General features: G+C 41.2%; 1 protein-coding gene across 5 annotated transcripts in view; it reads left to right on the top strand.

The window, feature by feature from the left end:
* Nucleotides 1–15,293: 15,293 nt before the first annotated feature.
* Nucleotides 15,294–23,732, top strand: part of LOC148038142 (wall-associated receptor kinase 1-like) — a 52,650-nt gene continuing 44,211 nt past the window's right edge. Inside the window, exons 1-3 of one of the 5 annotated variants that reach the window (XM_087669439.1) lie at nt 15,297–15,616; nt 15,750–16,625; nt 16,777–16,974. In XM_087669439.1, the coding sequence (XP_087525565.1) occupies nt 15,824–16,625; nt 16,777–16,974 (1,000 nt within the window). In that variant the 5' untranslated portion in view covers nt 15,297–15,616; nt 15,750–15,823. Of the gene's footprint in view, nt 16,626–16,776; nt 16,975–23,732 lie in introns of all 5 variants that reach the window. The other 4 variants (XM_087669453.1, XM_087669445.1, XM_087669433.1 and 1 more) reach the window with 4 other exon arrangements.

Genomic DNA, 23,732 nt, shown 5'->3' with positions numbered 1-23,732 from the left:
ACTGTGCCTATACCAAAGCACAGTGATGCTATGCAGCAGCATATGGGTTTGTCTTATGACAGGGAAGTGGTTCATGATGGATATGTTCCTCAAAGTCTTGGTGAAGCTTGCTCTTTGGTTGCAGGGTTACATCGGTTCATGAAGGATATGCATGCTAATGGTGCCGTTAAGTTAAGTGTGGTTAGAGTCTGTGAAAACTAAAAGAGATTCTATGCAAGTTGAAATGGGAAAAATGAAGGAATTACATGAGAATGAGGTGGATGCTTTGAAAAGGCAAATTGATGAGTATGCCGATATGTTGCTTAAATGTAAATTGTCTTCTATTGCATTTAAGGAATGGACAGCTAATATGTAGGATAAGTTTGGTGGTGAATTGGATTTGTTGGCTAAAGAAAATGCTAAGTTGAAGGCTGAGAGGGTATTATTGGATGCTCGTTTACAACCTCTTCTTAAAGTGGAAAAGCAAATCTTGAGAGATATGGAGGTTGATCTTGATGGCTTTGTTTTTATGCAGCAATATTTGACATCAATGAGAGCTACATTGACTTCCTTTATGCATGATCAGTGGGTTGGCATAGCTGCTAGAATGTCTCAAGTTATTTCTCGGCCATATGCAGTTTTGCAGCAGACATTTGTGTCTGAAAACATGGAGAAATTGATTCATGAGAAAGATATGTTAAAGGAAAAGTTGGATGGTATGCAGGCTGACTATCATAGGATGATGGATGTAGTGTCTGGGTTGCAGAATGTTAATCAAATTCAAGGTTCTGAAAATCTATCTGTGGATGGAGTAGACATGGTCAAAGCTGATATTAATAATGTTTTGCAGGATATAAATCAGCAGATTAAGATTCAATCTGTTACGGATTGCAATGATGCTCATGAGCCTCATAATTCATAAGTTCTTTTGGTGTAGAACTGTCAAATCTGATTCTCTTTTTGTTCATCATACTTACATCATACTTGATATGTATGCCTCTAGGATTATGCCTTTATGTTTTCTTTTGACTATCTTTTGAGGGGCTTATGCAACTGCAGTAGAGGGCTATAAGTATCCTACTAGAGAGGCTCTACTTATGGTTGCTCTTTGTGGCTTACTTCATGGTGAAAGGCTGTGGGTAAGGCATAATCTTTTTCACTAGATATGTCGGGTTTTGGATAAGGCATTTTGACTTCATCGATCATTCAAGGGTTCGAGTCATGGCTGTGCTAGCCATCCACCAGGCTGTGCCAGGTGTTAGCCGTTGGCTTGACACTACATTTACCCTTAGAATAGTGTATTACCTTAGTTATTACTATTTTCTATGTGAAGCAGCCTTTATATGTCTTATGAAGTTTACTGCCTCATGAAGTGTAGTTTTGGGGGCAGTTGAAAAACATGACCTGATGAGGCATTTTGTGTGTTCTTCTTGTCTATCTAATCACTGATGATGATCACGCCTGATGTATGATGTTTCTACCTAAATATGAAGAGGATCTGGCAGTTGGCGCCATCATGGCTGGAATCTTGATCTCGTTTGTAGCATGTCTTGTGTGATTCATTCTCTGTTTTCTGATTAGTAGTGCTGAATGTAGTGTATCTATGCTTTCATATGGTTAGTTATGAATTCCTATGATTTCTGGTGTGAGATTAGGTAGTTGCTTCATGAAGTATTTCTCTGTTCTTTTATGTATTCTGCATAGAAAGGGCAGCAACATTTCCATTTGCAGTGCTGACAGGCTCGTTACTACCTTGGAACACCACATATGAGGATATTGTTGATCCTCAAAAACCATATAACTTTCTCCAACAAGAAGTACCCTTGCAAAGTAATATGCATTCTTGATGGAGAGTGATTTCAAATGTTTGTAGGGCAATAGATTCAAATATACTCAAGATAGATTGGGTGAATGTAAGTATTTTTCATATTTTTTGTTTCTTGAGGAACCCTTCTTTGAGTTTTCCAACTTGTTACATTTTTTCTCGTAGTGCCAAGATTATCACGATTCATACATGTGGTTTGAGTTGATTTTGGATAGGGTAATCACACCAGTCGACTCCCCTCCACAAAAATATTCAACTAAGAGTAAGGGCAAGGGCAAGTCATCTAGAAAGACTAGTAAGGTGAACTCCAAAAAGAAAAGAATGCCAACACTTTCTCCTATGGAGTCTTATCCATCTCCTCTTCAACCTGAAGAGAAGAGGGCCCTTATCAAAGTCAAATTCTTCTAGCAACCAAAGAAAAAGCAATTGTAAGAAGACTAGAGATCTTTGCAAAAAGCGACGAAGAAGTTACAAAGCCAAAAGAAGATAAATAAATGCAAACAGAAACTAGGAGGAATCTCCATTCTTATTTTGCATCCTTGTATATTTTCACTTCAATTTTGTAACTCTTGATTCAATGAAAAGTTTTTTATCCTATGTAAATGTAATAAATGTTTTCATATTTATGGCTCAAAACTTAAAATTGTGGGAGGCAAACAACTCATATAAGAGAAAGAGCATTCAACTCTTTTCCCAATTGTTTTACCATTAACTTTGAACTTATATCTAGGGAATGTACTGTCTAGCAACTCCAAGATATTCGTTACATCTTTAAGACTCCAATTGGAAGTGACATTTATCTTATTTTCTGATTCCATTTAAGCTTTCCACAGGTTGCCATTCAGTACTTGTTGACAAAAATATATCCACAACCAAGAATTCAATATTAGTACTTACTTAAATGAAAAAAAATATCATATATGTTATCAACTCAAAAGTTACAATGTGTCTGCTCTGTTGGGAAACACATTCGTTTTGAGGCAAGTGCATATCCTTGGTCATGTAAACATGTTGCACTTTGACAAATCACCATTCATGTGTAATTTTGAAAGCAATGACATATCCCTTTGAGTGATGTTTTATATCCTCTCGTTTTCTTCTTTTCACCTTGTGAGAGCCCTTGTAAGAGGGCAAAATGATAACCCAATCATTTATGCAAAAGGTTTTGGGCTCCCAATTTCCATTTGCTCCTAGCTATAGATGGTGCAGAAATTTACTAAATAAGAAGAGCGCCTTCTAGATGCCATACTTAGATTGAATTCACAGAGAAAGAAGCTCATTGAGAAAGGTGAATGACCAGAGAAAGAAGCTCACCGAGAAAGGTAAATGAACTAAAAATGAATATTAATAAGACTAATGAAAATATATTGGGTGCCAAAAAGCTCTCAATTTTCAAAAAAATCATTATTAACTTCATAACATCTTTATCATGTCCTTTGTCAAATTTTATAAGTAAATGAGGATTTCAGGACTACTAAAACATATCAGACTTTGGAGATTTTGGCTAAAAAGAAGGAGAGAATCATGAAGTGGACTCTACTATCTCCAAAAAGGAGGAGACAAGAATACCACGCTCTTGCACATGCGATAAACTCTCTATGGCCCTTTCCTTAATCTTGTGATGAACAAAAGTGTCTTTTCTAAAGCGTTTTTTGTCCTAATGATAACATAGAAATGAATATTTTGATATTAATTTTATTATATTTAATATTTAAATATTATAATAATAGTAAAAATAATCTTAATATAATTTTTATATTTTCTAATATTCACATAATTATAAATCTAAAAAGATTTATTATTCATGTGACTTTTATTTTTTGAATATTTACATGATTCATAAATGTAAAAATTTATTCTTAATGCAACTTTCACCTTTCTTAACATTTATATAATTTATAAATGTGAAAAAAATCTTAATGTAATTATTTATTTATAAGAAACTCAAGATAATTTACTCAATGCAATGTTATGCATTTTAACCTAACTTCAAATTATACAATTTTAATTTAATAGTCTTTACTTGTTCTATCATTACATTCCTAGCCATGTATTGAGTGAACATTAATTTGTGAAGGAACCCGGTCTTGTGCCTCATGTGATGGTGTGTCAACCATGTTTGCGACCATGTTGGTAGCTTCCATGCTCCTCGCTCCAGAATATCTCCTCTTTGGGGCCATCACGAGAAGACGTCTGTGGCAACTCTAGACGGTTTGGCGGTTCCTTGCAACTCAAGACTTTCCTAGGGCCTGGCTTGTGTCGAAGTATGAAGGATATGAAGGTAGGTGAGATTATTACATGCAGAGTGATGCTCCTCTTCACAATTAGGGATGATCTTCTCTTGCTCCTTCGTCTCACTCTCTCTCTTTCTTCACTCTCTTCCTCTCTATTCTTCTCTCCTTCTTATATAATCCTTTCTTTCTTCCTCTCTACTTTCTCTCTTTTCTCCTTCTTGTCCCTTCTTCCTCTCTACTCTCTCTCTCTTCCCCTTCTTTTCTCTTCTTTCTTCTTCACCTCTTCTATCCTCTTCCTCTCTTCTTCTCTTCTCTTCTCCCTTCTCTGCTCTTCTCTTCTTCTTCACCTCCTCTCCTCTCCTCTCTCTCTCTCTCTCTCTCTCTCTCTCTCTCTCTCTCTCTCTCTCTCTCTCTCTCTCTCTCTCTCTCTCTCTCTCTCTCTCTCTCTCTCTCTCTCTCTCTCTCTCTCTCTCTCTCTCTCTCTCTCAACAATTGGTGCACAAGGTAAGTAGCATTAGCCTAATGCTAAGCTAAGGCTAGCTTATATAGCCTTTGGCCTTCTTGGGTTTAACGAGGTGTTCCCTCTACTAGTGTTATGGTGTAGTTCGCAACGATTTGACAATGTGGGAGAGATCAATGATTGCAAGGGAGATTAGCCGATGATATTTTCGAGAGGGTGGCAGTGCGATAATCTGTCAACAAATTTTGTGTAAAGCTTTTCCCAAAAAAAAAATCCTAAGGTTTTTCAACCTTTAAAATTCATTTCTCCCCTTAATTCCCCTTCATGCATGGGTATTAGGTCGATGGGGTGTTACAAGACCCATGCATCAAATCTTTTGGGTAAATATTGCATTAAATCTATGAAAGCACGCTTTAAAATAGGTGACTTATACATCAAAAGCAATGCTTTCAATGCAAGCATGATCTCATTCTTTGAGCTACTAACTCACGCACTTATCCTCAATGCGACTACTACTCCTAGTAAGTTATTGTAGCTTGTCTTTTTATGATCTTCCAAATATCCTCATGGTTAGTATTTTTGAATTTGTTTTGATGTGTTTCTCTTATGTAGCCCTTTATTTCATCTAACTCGCTCTACACACAAACACACACACACACACACACACACACACACACACACTATAACAATGCTTAATAAATTCTATTTTCCCATTGATGTGTTTCTCTTACCTTTATTTCATCTAACTCGCTCTACACACACACACACCAACAATGCTTAATAAAATACCACTTCTATGTTTCCATTAGAGAAATTTAATAAAATAATAATGTTTTAATGTATCATAATGTTGAGAGAGACAGAGAGAGATTAATGACAAAACATAAATAATAAAATAACTAATAAAGTGTAACAATCCATGACATTCAACAATGCTTAACGCAACCACCAATTCTATTTTGGCATGAGAGAATTTTGATTTTAATAAGAATAAAATAACCTCTTTATGCATTACAATGTTTCTCTCTGTGTTGTCTGAGCATGCACACACGTGTGTGTGTGAGCGAGATTAATGACAAAACATAAATAATAAAAGAATCTCATAAAACATAATAATCCATGATATTCAACAATGATCAATGCTAACACCAATTCTGTTTATCCTTTAAAGAAATTAAAAATTTTGTAAATAAAAGGTGTACCATACATAAAGGTAAAGATAACCTTCTCCAGCTCATAACACCCATACATATGGATGAATCATGGGTAGAGAGAGAGAGAGAGAGAGAGAGAGAGAGAAGGTTTGTGTGGGGGTTGGGTTGGTGGGGTGGAGAGAGCAAGGGGGTGTTTGGGGGACTAGGTTGGTAGAGTAGGGGGTGGCAAGGGGGGGGACACACACACACAGAGAGAGAGAGAGAGAGAGAGAGAGAGAGAGAGAGAGATGTGTTGCAATAGGATTGGGGCACTAGCGAGACAGGAGAGAGAGAGAGAGAGAGAGAGAGAGAGAGAGAGAGAGAGAGAGAGAGATGTGTTGCAATAGGATTGGGGCACTAGCAAGACAGGGGGAGAGAGAGAGAGAGAGAGAGAGAGAGAGCGAGAGAGTATGTACTAATATCGACATGTAACTTTGATTGTGCCTAGGGTTCTTAGTAGAAGCAACGCTACTTATAGGCGGCTGCTGCTATCTGTGAAAAATAGGTTTGCAGTTCTAGTAGGTGTTGACTCGAGTTGCACAACTAGAGGTGCACAACTTGAGGTGTAGAACTCAATATGTGCAAGGATCGAGGGGGGCAACAATGGAGCTTAGGGGACAATGGATGCACGCATGCATGATATCTTCTGGGCAGACAATCAATGGGTGGATGGCCCTTATCATGGGTAGGCATGGGTATGTGGGTGCAACCATCACATTTGGAATCACGGGTGGGCTATCGAGCCCTATTGCCAAGCAAGCTCAAAAGGCTGTGATTTGTCAGGGAACAACACATGCCCCCCTTCCTAAAAGCTTGCTATAATATATAGAAGAGACATTACCCTTTTAAAAACCCCCTCTTTATTTCTTAAATATCAAACCTCTCCACATAGGCTTGAAAACATTCTCACTAGTTCAGGATCCCTAGGGCAAAGCTCTATATAATATATAGAATAGAATATAGCTAGTCTTGTAGGCCTTTGTATTGGGCATTATCATCATTTAGCTACTATCCTTATTAATATTTTTATTACTCATGCAATAGCTATTATTACAATTTATTTACTAATTTCATCAATGTGAAAGTTGTTATTACAATAGTCACTATTATCCTCAAAACATTAAACATCTTTGTTGCCTAGGTCACTATCCAATTATATCTTTCTCAAGGTATTTGTCTCATCGCCGTTTAAGATGCAATGTCCTCTTCGGTCTTAACATCACATCTTTGAGGAGTCGACTTATTTTTGGTGTCTAAGGGTATTGCCTTATTAGACACATAACATGATGTTTTGATTGCCTTGTAGTTTGGTAGTTGCAAATTTTTTTGAGTACTTGCATTCAATGTCATTCAAGGATTACAACAAGAGTTGAGCTTTGAGAGAGCTATGTTATTTTTAATGAGAAAAATTGACACATTATACATAGATTGAGAGTCAACACCTTGCTTTTGTAAGGTCCTTTTTGCCTCATTAGAAGTGTCTAGCTCTATGTTGAGTACTGGCAAAATGTAACTTTATAATAACTTGAATATATAAATTGATAGCATTATAATCATGAATGACCATAGGACATATGCTACAAACCCTAAACCGTGTACATTGACATCACTCTATCCATGAGGGTATTGTAAGCTTAACAATGATAAAGACACCTACTAGTGTACTGGACTCCTCCTTAAAAGCATCAAACAAGGTTATTGTGATCAAGGAGGTATTTGTGAATGGGTCCTCGTCTCTTGCTACAGCCTATCACCTTTGAGTGTGTTTCACTAGTTGAAATTTGATGATTCTTTCTAAGAACTCCTCACCTTATTGCACACATATTTGGCTGTAGTTGTTGATTAAGTACGGAACAAGGTTGATGGTATGAATAGAGCCTACAATTGCATTGAAAATGATCTATATGTTGCATGAGTTGATCAACATGGGAGAGATTGTATCCAAAAGAACATGAATATGAGACGGAGACCAAATATTTGTGCTTTTTCTTTTTTTGTCAATTAACTACTCTATTGGTGTGGCATACACCATGCTTGAAGTCATAGCGGAAGGTCACACTCTTGGATGATTAACATCTTATGATGAGGTGTCTTTGAGGGGTTTTGACTCAAGGAGGAGTAGATAGCATACATTGACTATAAATTACAAGAGAGAGCAGTCATATAGATGATCCTAGAGTTGGCTCCATGATAGTTTGATGCATTGACCACTTAAAGAAAGATCCAAGCAACAGAAGTAAAGTCATGGAGAGCTAGATATTCTCCACATAGTCATTATGAAAAAGCATCAAGGAGTACTATGACTGAAGTTCACTCTCCTCCACATCAATGGAAGAAGCAATATGACTCCTAAAGGATGGAGATAATGGTGCACAAAAAGGTCTAAGGCACAAGGATAGAATAGTGGATTTTGTCTTCATGTGGACAAGTTGTACTTGTTAAATTTTTATTATGTTTGTGCTTTTATCCTAAAATTTAAGAAATGTTAAATGTTAATTTACATTTGTAAACTAGGCAATACCACGATTGGCAAGGCACAAAGATAGACTTGCATTACTTTAGAATTTGTTTAAAAAGGAAACCTTGAACCTATAGGCATCATGAAAAACCCTCTCACATGAGTTTTTATATTAAGTGTGGTTGAGATCTTGCACAATGAAGAACTTGAATTTGAATAGTAACTACTAGAAATAGGAAACCCTAAACCAAACATTAGGATGAACCACTTGGCATGGAGTTCTCTAGAATTTCACCATGTCATTGTACTTAATAAACCAATGGCATCAAACATAGTGTATTTAATACATAAAATGATAGTGCAAGCCCTTTGATAACTCCAATGAGCATGCAAGGGACAAGGCAGTTTATTGTTTGTAAATATTGTCATTGTCTATTGTGTTGATAGTATTATTCATGGAGCATAATAATATAACTTGTGCACTTGCAGACTATGCAATTGGTCTAGGACTATATTTTGACACATACGACATGCTCTTGACTATGCATTCAATGCAATGATTGCAAACCATAATCGTGTTTAAAGCTACAAATGACATTTCACTCAATGACTATGAAATCTATAATCATGTGTAAAGCAAAGCACCTTGTGATGATCAATGCTTTGCAAATGTTGCAAACTACATTCGATGCAATGACAACAAACTATAATCGTGTGTGAGGCAGCATCTAATCGATACTATACAAATTATGTGAATGGCATTTGACGAAGTGATTATTCAAATTGTTATCGATAAATCGACTGGCATGATCATTATTGGTAGGCTAAGATACTTTGTCAAGCAACATCTCCATTTGCTCCCTGTATATTGTCCAAATTTGCCCCATGTGCTTTATGCTAGGTTGGTTCAGTCATCACATGTTACTTGAATTACATTTTGTTCTCTTTATTAAGTTACTTTAGAGAGCAAGGGTGACTAGTTTTACGCTTGATGCCCATTGGTAGGCTAGTTCAAAAGTCTTAGGTTTGTTACTCTCACTGATGGGGCCCCTCAAGTTGCAAGGGTTACCAAGTTTGACACACACTCTTTTCTAAGCTAGTTTTTTCAGAGTTTAACAAGGTAGTTTAACAAGATATCAAGTTTGACCCTTCACTCTCATCAGGTGAACACAAGAAACAGGTGTTACTCTGGCACCATTGCCAATAAGGCAATAGATCTAAGCAAAGAAACTTGCATGTATAGCAAAAGCAATTGTGAAGCTTTCAAATTCATGGTCATCAAATGCAATGTCACACATATGAAAGGGATTTGTGAATATTGCTTTGCTCATGAGAATACAATCATGGAGGGCAATACCCAACGAATCCTACATCACAATCATGGCAACATGGCACTAGGGATTTTGCATCGTAATATTGTGGTTGACACTTTGACATTTGAGATATCTCCATTAGAGAGGGATGCATCAAAGCTCTGCTCCTTGTCATCATCCTAGTGGTGGTAGGGCATAATTGTTCCACGAGTGCTCCTAAATTGACACCCTGCATAGTCTTCCTACATCATGCTCCCGCCACCCTGCCTAGTTGAGGAGCCCACTGCGAGGAGTGCTGCATGGGAGATTGCTGAGAAGCCCATCATGGAGCACCACCCTGTTGAGGAGCACTATTGAGGAGCCCATCACATTCGAATAATGAAAGCCATGCCACACACACACACACACACACTCTCTCTCTCTCTCTCTCTCTCTCTCTCTCTCTCTCTCTCTCTCTCTCTCTCTCTCTCTCTTAAGGCTCCTATTCATCAATGTTGTGTTCTCAACTTTGTCAATGTTGTCCTATCCATCATTTTATGTGTTGTCACAAGCTTTTGGTCATCCATTAGGGAGATTGCAAGAGGTGCATGGATTATTGAATCATGCATGGCTATCCACCACAAAAATGGTAGATAATGATTGTCTTTGTTGGTTGCTAGTGGTCCTCGTGGAATCTATGGAAGATGTTGCTTGTCAAGTTTGTCGATGCTCTCTTGTCTGTCGTTCTCTATGTTGGGGAGATCATAGGTTCAAGGGTCATTCAACCTAAAGGGCTAGCCATAAAAATGAAAGATTATGGGTGGAGAGATCACAAGTTGTAGGGGTTTGTGAACCATTCAAGGGTTACCTTGGGAGACCATATTATGGTTGGTAAGATGGCATGTTCAAGGATTCTTGAACCCTATTGGGCTACTTGCAAAAATGAGAGATTTATGGTTGGGTATATCACAAGTTGTAGGGGCTCTTGAACTGTGTAGGGGTTACCTTGTGAGACCAAAATTAGGGTATGGCGAGTTACAAGGTTTGCATGGAATATCAAAGATAAGCTTCATGCACAGGAAACTATCACCATTTGTCTAGGATTTCCCAACTTGCTAGGGCCAAAATGGCATTGTGGAGATTACTGGGTTACCTTAAGTTGTAGGGTTACCCATTGATGTCAAGGTCAATGTTATAGTGAGGTAACATAGGATGACTTAGAGGGGTTCTCATGTGCTTATGTTAGCTTCTATTGAAGTTTCCTTATCCACATGGGCCTTATGTTGTACATGCCTTGTGCAAAGGATAGATTGTAATGGTGCCACTAAAGAGATTGCATAGTTGAAAAGGTCAGCAAGGCATGTGGTTTCCACTTAGTGATGCCATGTGTTTCATAGCATATGGTGCTAAAATTGTTGTTATGGTGTATTGCGAGTTGTGTCCATTGAGTGGCAAACGCATGAGATTGATGTTGAGCCCACCCATCAGGCATGTGGGATCGAGCCCCATCATGTAATTGTGTGGCAAAGACTCATTCTCCACCTAATGAGAGTGCATCGCAACCCATGGAGAATGCCGAGACCATTGCAGTGGATAATCATGCCGATACTAATGAGGGTGGCTTGGATGATGCTCTTGTACCATTGGCATGTAAACTCTTTGGTTTCAATTTGTCTTTGCAAGAGCAAGGCATGAATAAGCTATCTCATTCATGCTTGTGATGCCCCTAATGTTTGACTTGGAACTGTCCTGGATGAGTGCCCCTACAAGGAGTATTATGATGAAGTTGGTAGGTCTACCTAAAGGTGCATTGTGGACATATATTGTCCAAGAAGGCATGTCCCATTCTATAAATCGAAATCCTTGGTCTAACGAAATCCTTGGTCTAACACCTCAAGAAGGAGCACATGATAATGTTGATATCCCCTATAGGCAACTTGGTGTGAAGAGGGGCCCTCTTATGAAGGGAGAGTGGATGAAGTTTGTTGCATATAAGAGGGATCGCATCATAGCACGCTTCCATAATGTGCATTGTAAGTTTCAAATCCATTATAGAAAAGTATGAGTAGGTGCAATGGAAAAAGGCCGCACTCATGTGGGATGTGCTATTAGATGAGGATCATATTATGATGAGGGAGGGATGAGACAGTGGGTGTTGCTACCATGTAGATGGGGGATGGCCTATGTGATGGGAGGAGAGGTGATGAGGGGCAAGGGAGTTTGAGCACGGATGAGAAGACAAGTTGGCTATGAGGGTACTGTGGTCCCACCGACACAAAAGTTGGGGACTTGTGGCCTTTAGACATCAAATCCCATTTTCATCACCTCCCTATTCGAATTCAATGTTGCCTCCCTAAGCACGACCATTGAGGTCCTATACGGGCAATGCAATATGACTAGGCCACTCATTATCCATGCTCGCACTTGGAAGACTGGCAACACAACACATGTCTTAAAATGGAGGTAACACTTAAGTGGGTTTTTTGCATTTTTTGTATTTCCAATGCTCATGCTCCACTCTCACTCTAAGTGCAACTTACTAATGTAGGGTGGAGGTGGTGTGTGTGTGGTCCAGTTTAGGGGCCCATGCCTGTGAGCTTGATGTTGCTCTTATGGACTCATTACTATCATGTGCTAAGGCAAACATGAGTTACATGGCCTTGTTTGCACTATGGTTGGAGTCCAGGCTCCCTGAGGATGTGCTACATCAAAATTTCATTGTGGACTCGATGTGGGGCCTTTTAGCTATGAGGGAGCATACAAATTGCTTGCATACACACTAGTCATGATGAATTTATTTGCCAGTCTTGATGCTTAGATGGATTTGTCTTTTTGCCACTCACACATAAGTGTAACTTGTACACATGCCTTTCAATTATATAAGCCACACATGCCATTGCATTGTAGTTCTCATCCATTTTCCTAATCTACATGTGCTGGGTAAATTGGAGCTTTTTTGTCATCATGAATTGAGGTGTGGCACATGTGTCATGTGAAAGCCACCATCATACCCATCACAAGGGTATGTGTGTAGCTCTAGTGGCAATAAACACATTTGTGTTTGGGGAAATGCACATGTTTGATGTGTCGATGCTTGTGCCTAAGTGCACCAGTTTGGTGGTGTGGCGTAAATATGGTAGCCATTCTTTTACATTCAACTTTCTAGTGTGTGCCTAAAGTCGAACTCATCAAAGCAGGGATGGTCCTTTGTGTTTGGCGCATCCAATGAAGTGTATAGGCCCTCTTTGCATGGCCAAGCCATGTCTCAATCACATTTCTTGGATCCTATGAATGCTCCCCTCTTATGGGCATGCCACTTTCCATTGATGAGACCAGATTGCCAATGACATCATTGCATTTGACCATATGTGTGTCTTGCTTTGTGTTAAGTGATTGGAGATATCGCTCCATCATTTCAAGATCGTGCTTTGTCTTTTGGATCAAATGAAGGACACGTGGGAGTGCATTGCCATCACAATGCTAGGAGGAAAGGGCAACAATGGACATCTCATCATCATCCAAAGGTGATGAGTGCAAGGCTGATGCATTGTCTATCACTAAAAGGATCACACTTAAATGTGCAAAATGTCTTTGGGTGGTTATTGGCTACAAGCTATAGAGGTATTTGCATTTAGTGGCCCAATCTTGGCAATCACAATAAGTAGAGTGCATGTTGACATGATACCATGTGCTTGGACTCAACATACTGTGCATCTCAAACAACAATGCACTCATTCAAGTTCTATATAGAGGTGGGATCATTCTAATATCTCTCTAGAATCCATTTTCCTTGTGCCAAAATCTTGGTGTGCGCTTTGTTAGAGCTATGGCTACTATATCACCTCTAATCGACTGCATAAAAAGGCATGTCAACACAATATACACATTCAAAACAACCAAATGCATATAATGTAGCCCTATATTATCAATCTCTTGCATCTGGTTGAAGGAATCTAGCATTGTTCCCCCCCCATTTTTGCTCCAAATTTTAAGTCCCTAATGAGGCAATGGAGTAGATTCAAGATAGAGCATTTGATCAGGCAATCAAGCAATGTGTACTTTATGTACTGCCATAGTCTTTACACTAGATTTGTATGTGTCTAGGTTGCCATGCTGAAAGAAATGACCAAACCTGGGCCAATGCTTCCTCCAAATGCAAGCTGCACTACACCATCCATTGATAATGCGCCTTTGAACATTGGGATGATCAACAAGCTCCTATAAGAGAGCTTAGTACTTGGCATCAAGCTTGCCCTCTATGCTCGAGTGCATCAAGTTTGACATAGATTCGTAGACCGTGTGACGAGAATGTGCTAGCACCTATAGAAGGAGAGAAAACAATAAGATAACAAAAGTACTATATCTTATATTGACAAGTATGTTTCTTGAAAAGGCAATCAACCATGACGAAGTGCCTGTGGCAATAGATTCTTGACCCATGCCTTCATTGCATGGAACTGACACAATAAAATGTGGCATGCAACCTGATGCCTCCCTACTTGGTGGTCTAGAATCCAATAGTAAGGATCATTGTGACCTTTGAGAACTCCTTGAGCTCTAGAAGGCACTTGTTAATAACAATTGTTGATGGTTGTAGATTTTGCATATGGGAGAAACGTTTTGGAGAGTCATCAGTGGAGTCTCCCTCTCTTGATTAGAGCTAGGGTCACCATACACATCATAAACCATAGGGGGGTTGGCAAGCCCCCAATTGCAACACGGCTGCATAGAGAGAAAGCTCGTACGCATATGCATTGCTCAAAGACAAACACATCACCATCTTGAGCACATATGCATTGCTTGAAGACAAACACATCACCATCTCGAGTATCCACTCATCTTGAATGGTTAAAATGAATGGTCTCTTCATCTCATTAGTTGCCACAAGATTGTATGGTTGGAAGTATAGCACTTTGCCTTGGGTGAGAAGCTCCTTTGCCGCTATCACATGGTCTTCATGTGCACATATATCAAGATATCATTTTGCATTGCCACACCAAAGCCTCCATTCATGCTATACATACGATACAATTCTTATTGTTTTTTGACCTATTAACTATTTTTAGAAGGAAAAACAAAGCGAAGTTCAATAAGCTACTAATTATCAACTTTAAATTTTGAGGTGCACCCTTATAAAAGCTACAACCGTTGCAAATAATGGTTCTTATGGGAGATCACATACCCTCTTTGCTGGTAATCTGCAAGCCATCAATCAAAAAAATTGAATAGCAATCGAAATGAATATGCAAACCATACAATATGCAAGCCTATGGCCATATAAGCGGCCAAAACTAGAGATCAATAGAGGAAAGGTTGGAATAATGCTAATAGAATAGTAGTCATTACGTGAATGTTATTGGCAAAGCAAGCAATCCAAAAGTAGTTGTATAGCCAAAGAATTGCTAGCTCAAGTGGTAGCGAAATAGTGTAATAAACTCAAGGTCACGGGTTCCATTATCACAGGCAGCAGTGTGGCACCTTGTATGATGTATGATGTAAGAAGTTGATTATGACTCCACTTGGTTGGTCACTAAGATGGTCATTGTAATGAGACTACTTGTAAACTGCGTGGTCAAGGGTTTGGGCATCGCCCGTTAACCACAAGTATCAATGTAAACTCCAATATTTAATTAATACAAAATCATTTCGCATCTAAGGTGGTATCGTGTATCGGTCGTTATAGAAGAAGAGAGCAACTATCAATGTAGGTGAAGGGAGTAAAGCAACGAAGGGAGTATTCAATATAGAAGATGGGAATAAGCAATAGTCCATGGATGCTTTAAGAGTGGTAGTTGATTTGCAGCATATGTAGCAGCGATGGGCCACAAATTGTCAAAACGATGCAATCGGAAACTAGGTCATGATTTTCCTTTGCATGGATTATCACCATCAAACCGGGATTCACTTGCTTTAACACGGACTCTCCCAAGTCCCTGACGTCCAGTTCAACCAGATTCTCCCGTATATCCCGAGCCACGTTGACCACGGACTTCCGAAGCACACTTGATCTGCACATGACCACGGTTGGTTCTGCGACGCTTGGTCATGTGCAGGGGCTTTTAGACATCAGATGGATGCCGCCAATGTCGACAAGCGATTAGATATTGGGAGCCGAGAGATGTCGGGGGGCGCTGGCGCTTCGAATATCCAAGCGCAGAGACGCGCGGCCGCCCAGGTGGGAGAAGAGGACCGGCTTTTGGTATATGCTGATGTTTCCTATCACACACACAGAGTAGCAGGGAACAAATCACGACCTGTGTAAGCCATGACCATGATCTTGCTGTTCATTATACTGTCGTTCCCTGCAGCTGCCTTGGTCTCCAGCGGCTGCGACTATGCAGCACAGACATGTGGTGGCATCTCAGTCCCGTACCCGTTCGGCATGTCTCCCGAATGTGGGCTTCCAGACTTTCGAGTCTTCTGCCATGCGGATCATCATAGCCACAGTTACCCTTACATCATAGCAGATAATGACATGGCCATGGAGGTTTTAAGCTTCTCAACTAGCCACCTTATCGTCAATTCATACAACCTCAGGACTACTATATGCCAAGGGCCCCACATCTCCACGGCCAATGCATCCAGTCAGATGTATTTTGGCTTAAACTCGCAGAAGGGCATTGCCCTCTCATCAGAGAACACGTTTCTTGTCAGTGGATGTAGCTTTGCTGGAGTGTTTGAGGTCTATCCAACAGTTTATGTAGGAAAAATGTCTGCGGGCATTTATGGCAGCTGCACTGACCCTTGTGGTTATCAAGATGGATGGGATGGTCGTGGTAGTTGCAAAGTGCAGTTTCCCACCATGGGTGCTAAGGCGATTCTGCTTGAATCTGCTCCTGCAGCATGGTCTATAAATGTTCCATTCAACCAGACCTTGTGTGGATATTCTGTCATATATTCTGAGAGCATCTTGCAAGGCCAGGACTATGCCTTCAACCTCAATGAGACCTCTGCACAAAACTATGGGTTGAAGCTCACTTGGGGGCTTCCAATTGATGGTCCAAGTTACAACTGTAGCAATCTTCCTGACCATCCCGACTATGCCTGTGCTCCTCACTCCGAATGTGTGGATGTGCCCAACATTGTCCTTCTGCCTGGCGTACAGACACTGGCGAATGCTTATGCTTGTAACTGCACCCAAGGTTATAGAGGAGATGGCTACAGGAATGGCACTCAATGCAAAGGTGGGTTTTATTGGTGGCATGAATTCAGTCAGCTCATCTGCAAGTCTGCGGTGGCGCTTTTAAAAAGTCCTGCAATGCCGTGTTGGTACTTTTGACACTGTAGTACATCAATCAAATGGTGTATTGAATCGTAGTCTATTACTTCTGACAGATATAGATGAATGCTTGGAAGGCCTGGATGATTGTGTCAAAGATCCATCACTTCGTGTTTGCACCAATACACCAGGAAGCTTTGTATGTGGCTGTTTGGCAGGTGCTGAAGGTAATGGGATTGATATGCACAATCATTTTGGCACAGGTTGCACAGTGAAGAGGAAAAACGTCACAGTAATTGCTTACATGTTAGAAGGTATGTTTGCTTTGTACCTGGGTTCTGGGTGGGTGGTTGGTTGGTTGAGAGAGAGAGAGAGAGAGAGAGAGAGAGAGAGAGAGAGAGAGAGTGTGTGTGTTTTTTATATTAACATCCTGTGGAAGCCAAAACTGACCTAAGGGACAAAATCAAGTACATCAATCATCATTTGTACATTCCACTTCGGGTGCCAAAAAGGCATAATCAACTGGAAATCAAAATAGCAATAAAAGTAAACTCTAAGATCAGCCTAAACATTTTTAGATGGTCACTTCCTTTCTGCCCTGAGTGTCTGGAACTATGCAATGACTGCTCTACTGTGTTTGTAGACTGCCCATTTTCTCTGTCATCAGGCTTCATGTACTTTAGCTAGTTCTTGTTTCCCGTTCTTGAGCTGGGTGGGTGTGAGCTCATCTGCCATCCATATCTTGGTTCCTTACAAGGATCCAGTCTGCTTCATTACTTCTTTTTTTAAATTTTAAAAACATGGTTGTGTATCTTAGAATCACATGTTTACCTTTGACTGTGATTGAAGGATCCCCAATATTACTGAAAGGGATGGCATTACACAGCTTTCTTTGTATGATTTTGTGTTTTGGAACAAATGTTTTTCTTGATCTCTTCATCTTCCAAGACCTTTACCTTGCCCTATCCATCATCCAAGCCTCCTACCCTGATTTCCTTGGTGACCCAATCTTGGTGCTGTTTTTCTTCAATCTGTGTGATGACTTCCTTTACTAGAATCTTTCTGTGGTTCATATTATTGTACCTGATGGATGGTCTTGACTTCACATTTCTTCATCTGGATGATGTGCTCTTCCAATTTTTGAACTTTCTTCCTTGTTCCCTTTAGATCCTCCTTTACTGTTTTGTTTTCCTGTTGCAGCTGTTGGACCATATCGAGTAGGTATTGCTCTCAGGGGGAAGGCCTCATTGCTGGTTTCGATAGTGGGGCAGCCAATACCTCAGAAAAGTTCGGTTTGGATGGCATCTATGCATGTAGATGGGGATGTAGATGGGACTGAGGGGCTATTATTATTGCTTTGCCGTGGCCATTTGAGGGGCCATTTGAGGGACAGCCCTTAGATGGCAGGACTAGGTCTGGAATAGGTGTCAACTGAGCCAGAACAGAATAATGGTAGAGCTTACAAGAAGATAGTGATGGGGCGGAACAGATCAGATCAAGCTGCGGGACTGGGGCAGAAAAGAGCAACGTCTGGGCTGAGAAAAGAAAAGGCAGGACAGCAAGGGCAGGGCAAGGTGGGTGGGGGTAGAGAGAGAGAGAGAGAGAGAGAGAGAGAGAGAGAGAGAAATGCTTTAAACATAGAAAACACATAACCAATCATAAGACAAAGCACATTCTAATAACATAGAACATAGTCAGGGTCAGGGTAACTCGGAGACAGTGAACACAATGAATAATGAAGTGAATGACTACTGAATAAACGATGCTCATGCGTCAAACACACTATGCAATGAATACTGAACCTCGAACTCTTGTATCTCTAGGATCAAGATAGAGGTTATGAGTAGGAGAGTTTGTCGTACTTTGAAATGAATCTTGAAATGTAGCAAAGCAGCCTTTGTGTTTCGAATACTAGCAAACATAGTCAGTGAGGCTGGATCTGATGTAGATAGGCAGTGAGGAGAGAGAAAGACTATAAACGTAGGTACATGAGGAGAGAGAAAAACTGGGCGACAATAGATGAGTACAAATGCAGCCACTAGGAGTCAGGCGACAAGCAGATGAGAGAAAAAACACTAAACACAAATGCCAAATGACTAGGCGATAGTTGGAAAGTGATGGAGATAGCTCCAATAGGTGGCGTCAATAGTAAACATAGCTCCAATAGGTGGTGATAGCTCCAGAGTAGTTAGGGTATCAGGTAAAGACTTAACGTCGGTTGCTCAGTGATCTACTAAGGCTACAGAGGTGATGGTTATCTTACCAAGAGAGCCTAAGTGATCGTCCCAAAGAGGCTAGAGCATTAGACCAAGGGTGCTCGTTGGTTGCCTAGGGGCCTACCAAGTCCTACAAAGGCGGATGGAATCAACAATAGACTTGTTTTGTTTTTTGTTTTTTTTTAGAGGGCTTTATATTAGTTTGTCACAAGATTTAACATTAAGTGACCGTTTCAAATTAGTGTTCGTCCCATCGAGTCAGTGTGCTTGAAGGTACGGGTTATAAGGATGGGAAGCTCCACTACCTTCAAAAAACAAGTAAAACAATTCCATATACTACTAGGATAAGTGCCTAGGGATTCCTAAAGATGTGTACGTGCCAATCATATGGAGAATATGTGGAGAGACAAGTTTGACGACGTGGAGGAAGTAAGACAAGCAAAGCTAGTATGCAAAAATAGAAAAAAACTAATTTTGGAGACTTCTATATGTAATGCCTTGAGTATGGTGGATCCAGAGTCGACCACTCCAAGGGTGACTGAAAAGGGATAAATGCACACAGATGTATGTTTACATGAATAAAAGCAATGGCACTCTGGTTGTCGCAGTAGACAATTGTGGATGCGTCACAAGGAAATTGAAGCGCATCCAATAAATTTCTTAGATAGATGGTTTTAGTGGTACCACCGAAGAGAGGTTGATACTTTGCCTTGGTTGTGGAAGCTGCTATCGTCTCCTCATGTGTATCTGGCACGCTAGGAGCACTAGATGCATTAGAAAATATTCCTGTTTGCATACTTGGGACTAGTGTAATGTGACTATACATGAGAATTTGCATACTACTAGCCATACAAGTACATTTTTCCATACATTGCTTGCATTGCTAGTTGCATTTTTTCTCATGACCAACACTATATAGAGCATTTGCATGACTAGCATTCATACCATGAGTCCCAAACACAGTGGGCTACATATATGCATTATCAAACTTGCCACTTAGTGTCCCAACATCATGCCAACATTGTTATACATGAGGTTATGCATATTACCAGATATACTAGGATACATTGGGCCTTACACACCATACATTAGTTATTGCATGTGATAAGGAGTTGTGTCATACATCCTCGTATGCTGTCCCTGGCCCATCATAGCATGGAAACTAGTGCCATCACCCAAAGTACCTTGGCTGCTCCATCATTGCATGCATGCCATGTTGTCCAAGAAGCATTGGATTAGCACTTTCAAGTTGGCCTTGCTATGCATAAATTGCTACTCATTATCCACCGTTGGAACATCATGCTATTGTATGGGCTCTTCCTTTAGTGTGTCTTGCTATCTTGAACCTCTTGAAGACGATTTCCTCTTCTTGCCTTTACTGCTCTCCTGAAAGGGGTACAAAAAAACGCATGAATTGAGAATCAACTGCCAATTGCATAAACATTTTAGTTGCCGTTCTTAGCTGAACTTTAAATTGGTCTTCCTTGCTTACAGCTAGCCCAAGAGATGGGTGCTATGTCCAAGGTATAGAGGTAGCTGCTATGGAAATGCTAGTTGTCAGAATCTTCTGCCTAGTCAAAATTAGTGTACCTTTGCAGGTATATGTTGAGCTAAAATATGCATTACTTGTTGATTAGCCTCTTAAACAGCCCCAAAACACACTAAAAATGCTCTTATAGAGTAAAACCCTAAAACGGGGAGCAGTTCGAGAAAGTTTAGTGGAAACCCTAATTTTTGGAGCGCCCTTCCACATCTATAAATAGACAGGCTGCCCCCATTTAGCCATCATCCTTGTTTGCAAGTTACACCAGTCCACACACCCTCTGCTGCTGTTGGCGCCTAGTTTTCAGCCTGCAGCCTGCCTCCATCTCCTGTCCAGCCATCATTGACTGCAGCCACATCATCTTCAGCCTGTCCATTGCTGTAGGCGACAGCTCTCAGCTGTTGGCGACTGCTCCAAATTGTCCTAGACTGCTGTCCATCATCTCCAGGGTCAGCCAGCCTGCGTTTTCAGCATTGCAGGCCCTGACACTCTCAGACACTGTTTCAGCGTGCTGTATACAGCAGACTGTACACAGTTTCCAGCCCTCGATCGGTGGTACATTGCTGCGTTTACCAGTTTCCAGCCTCGAGACTACTGCGTTTTGGTGACCAGCCTATTGCCATTCACTATTCAGCACTCCTACACTCCGACTGGTGGTCACAGACTTGGGATCCGTCTTCGATGGACGTCACACTCCGACATTGCTTTGCCCTTGAGCACACTGTACACTCTTACATTCATTTACAGCATTCATTCACTTCAGAGTTGTGTTCTCTCTCTCCCTTCTTCTGTTTTGAGTTTTGAGTTTTTGTGTTTGAGTTTTGAGTTTTGCGTTTAGGGTTTGAGTTTTTGAGTTTTGCGTTTAGGGTTTGAGTTTTGCCCTATGTGTCTGTGTTTGTGTCTTTGTGTTTCTGTCGTGGTCATATACTCTGTGTATCCTCAATGCAAACCCTAGCTGTCTTTTTAACATGGTATCAGAGCCGGTGCTCTTGTAAAGAGTATCCTGCAAATATTGTTGAGAGCTAGTCTTTGTGCGAGGCACACAGTACGACTCGTAACCGAAGCACAATGTCCCAGACATCTTTTTCTCCAGTTCCTATGATGTCTTATTAGGCTTCTCCATCATTGGAGGCATTGAGACGGCATTATGGACTCGGTGAGGAGGATGACACTCCACCTTCACGAGATTTCACTAACATGACAGAGGAGGACTTTGAGGAGTACTATCGCAACAAGTACGGTGATGTTTACATCTCTCTTACCAGTTTTACTACCACATCCGGACCGGTTGGTAAGGCTGGCCACCTCTCTGATCATGGAGGACATACGACATTCGGAACGTCTGGCGATCCATCTTCATTATCTTAGCCAGGTCCAATGTCAGGTTTGTATAATTCTTTTGTGTTGCATGAATCAAAACCCTTGCCTGTTTCTTCTTTTGAGGTACAGGATCCGGATGGCTTTGCGTATGTGAACTTCAATAGAGGGGGCTCACGAAGCAGATGGAATTCAGGTACATCTACAGCTTGTGTTTCATTTGAGCATATTACACACACTTCTCACTTGCCTCCCATCCCACCCTCTTCTATATCACACCTTGATCATCTCTCATCATCTTTCCAAAATCTTAGATTATACTCCACATCTGCATCACACACCCTAGGGGTTGGATCTACCATCTCCGCTCCTAGCACCTTTTCCTTCTCCACCCCATTCTCTACCTCTTTGCACCATGGTACTTTGTTAGGGGGAATGCCACCCTTTAACACAATGCCTCTCACCTTTCAGCAAATGAGTGCGGTTTTCGTGCTTGTCTCGCCTCGTCGGCATTCGTGGCATTTCAAGTCCGTCGCCGTGGCATGGATTCTACGACTCGGATCTTTTGTGCGTCGCCTCCACGTGCGTGGGGTTCTCTTCTTCACGTGGACATGCGCCCTCCGCGACGTGGATTCTATGACTTGATCTTTTGTACCTTGTTGCCTTTATGTGCGCGAGGTTCTCTTCGCGTGGATGCTCGCCCACGGTGTCATAAAGGGTACCCCCCATCACTCCTGGGTCGACTGTGATGGGCATCCCCCTTACTATCCCTAGCTTTACATCTCCCATGACCACTCATACGCAGGGGTTTCCATCCTCAGCTTATGGTGTGCCTTCACACTCTCCTTGGGTTACACCTACGCAGGGATTCCCATATTTTGCTCCCCGTGTTCCCATCCCACCTACTTGGGTTCCTTATGTGGCTACCATGCCCATGCCTAGTTAGCCCATCCCTACCTATGGATCCACCTTGCACACTACCCACATCCCTGGTGGGCACTTGGGGCCCATTTCCAAGTGTACTCCACTCCCCCATCCTACCTCCACTACACTTTTTCACACTATCCATCTCTGAGCACTACTACTCCTGTTGCAACGGCCAAGAATGCCTTCACATATAAGACACGTCTTAACGGGTTAAATTTCACTACTTGGTCGAATTTCATACAAGTGCTTGAGTCTCAGGGTCTTTGGGACCTTGTCATTGGTCTAGAGCCGATGTCGGACCCTCGACTAGCTCACCCTGACTACATCCGTCAATGGAGAGTCCGTAATGCTACAGTCAATGTTGAGCTGATGTAGGGATTGCTTCTTGAGTTTCACTCTCAGTTGCAGCACTTCCCGCTCACATCAGAGCGTTGGAGTTACCTTCTCGACCGCTATGCGGCTCGTGATCACACTCGGTGCATCAATCTCGACTTTGAGCTTCAAGAGTTGTCTCTTAAGGAAGGGGATGATCTCTGGTTACTTTCCGAGTTCGCCACTACTGGCTCTCCAAAGTCAGATGATGATCAGGTTACATTCTTCTTGAATAAGTTGCCCAAAATACTTCAATTTCATTCAATACATCATCTCCCAACCTTGATTGCCAACCTTCTACGAGTTTGAGTGCCAGTTCTTGCGTTACGCAAGGCTGCATGATCAAGTCCACAAGAAATCCTCATCACAGCCTTATTCAGAGCAGAGGGGGTTGGTTGCTTCTTCTTCGTCTTATTGGGGAGGGAAACCCACCAGTGCCAAGAACTCACTAGATGCGAAGGCAAGCCAATCAAAGGGTAACTCCTCTTTCTCCGATGGAACCAAAGAATTAAGACCTATCTGGCAGCAACTCCCTAAGAAAAACTGGTTTTGCACACACTGCTAGAGAGCAGGCCATGTGGACGAGGAGTGTCGCTGTGGACGAGGAGTGTCGCTCTGAGGCCCAAGGTCTTCCACCTAAAAAGCCTTAGCAGACTGCTGCGACTTCACAATCCAGTGGGGCTACGCCTTCCGTTGC

The sequence above is a fragment of the Lygodium microphyllum genome, chromosome 3, assembly GCF_053477565.2.
Source record: "Lygodium microphyllum isolate KBCC chromosome 3, Lygodium_microphyllum_v1.1.10, whole genome shotgun sequence".
Lineage (NCBI taxonomy): Eukaryota > Viridiplantae > Streptophyta > Polypodiopsida > Schizaeales > Lygodiaceae > Lygodium > Lygodium microphyllum.
This window is presented reverse-complemented; position numbering and strand designations above follow the sequence as displayed.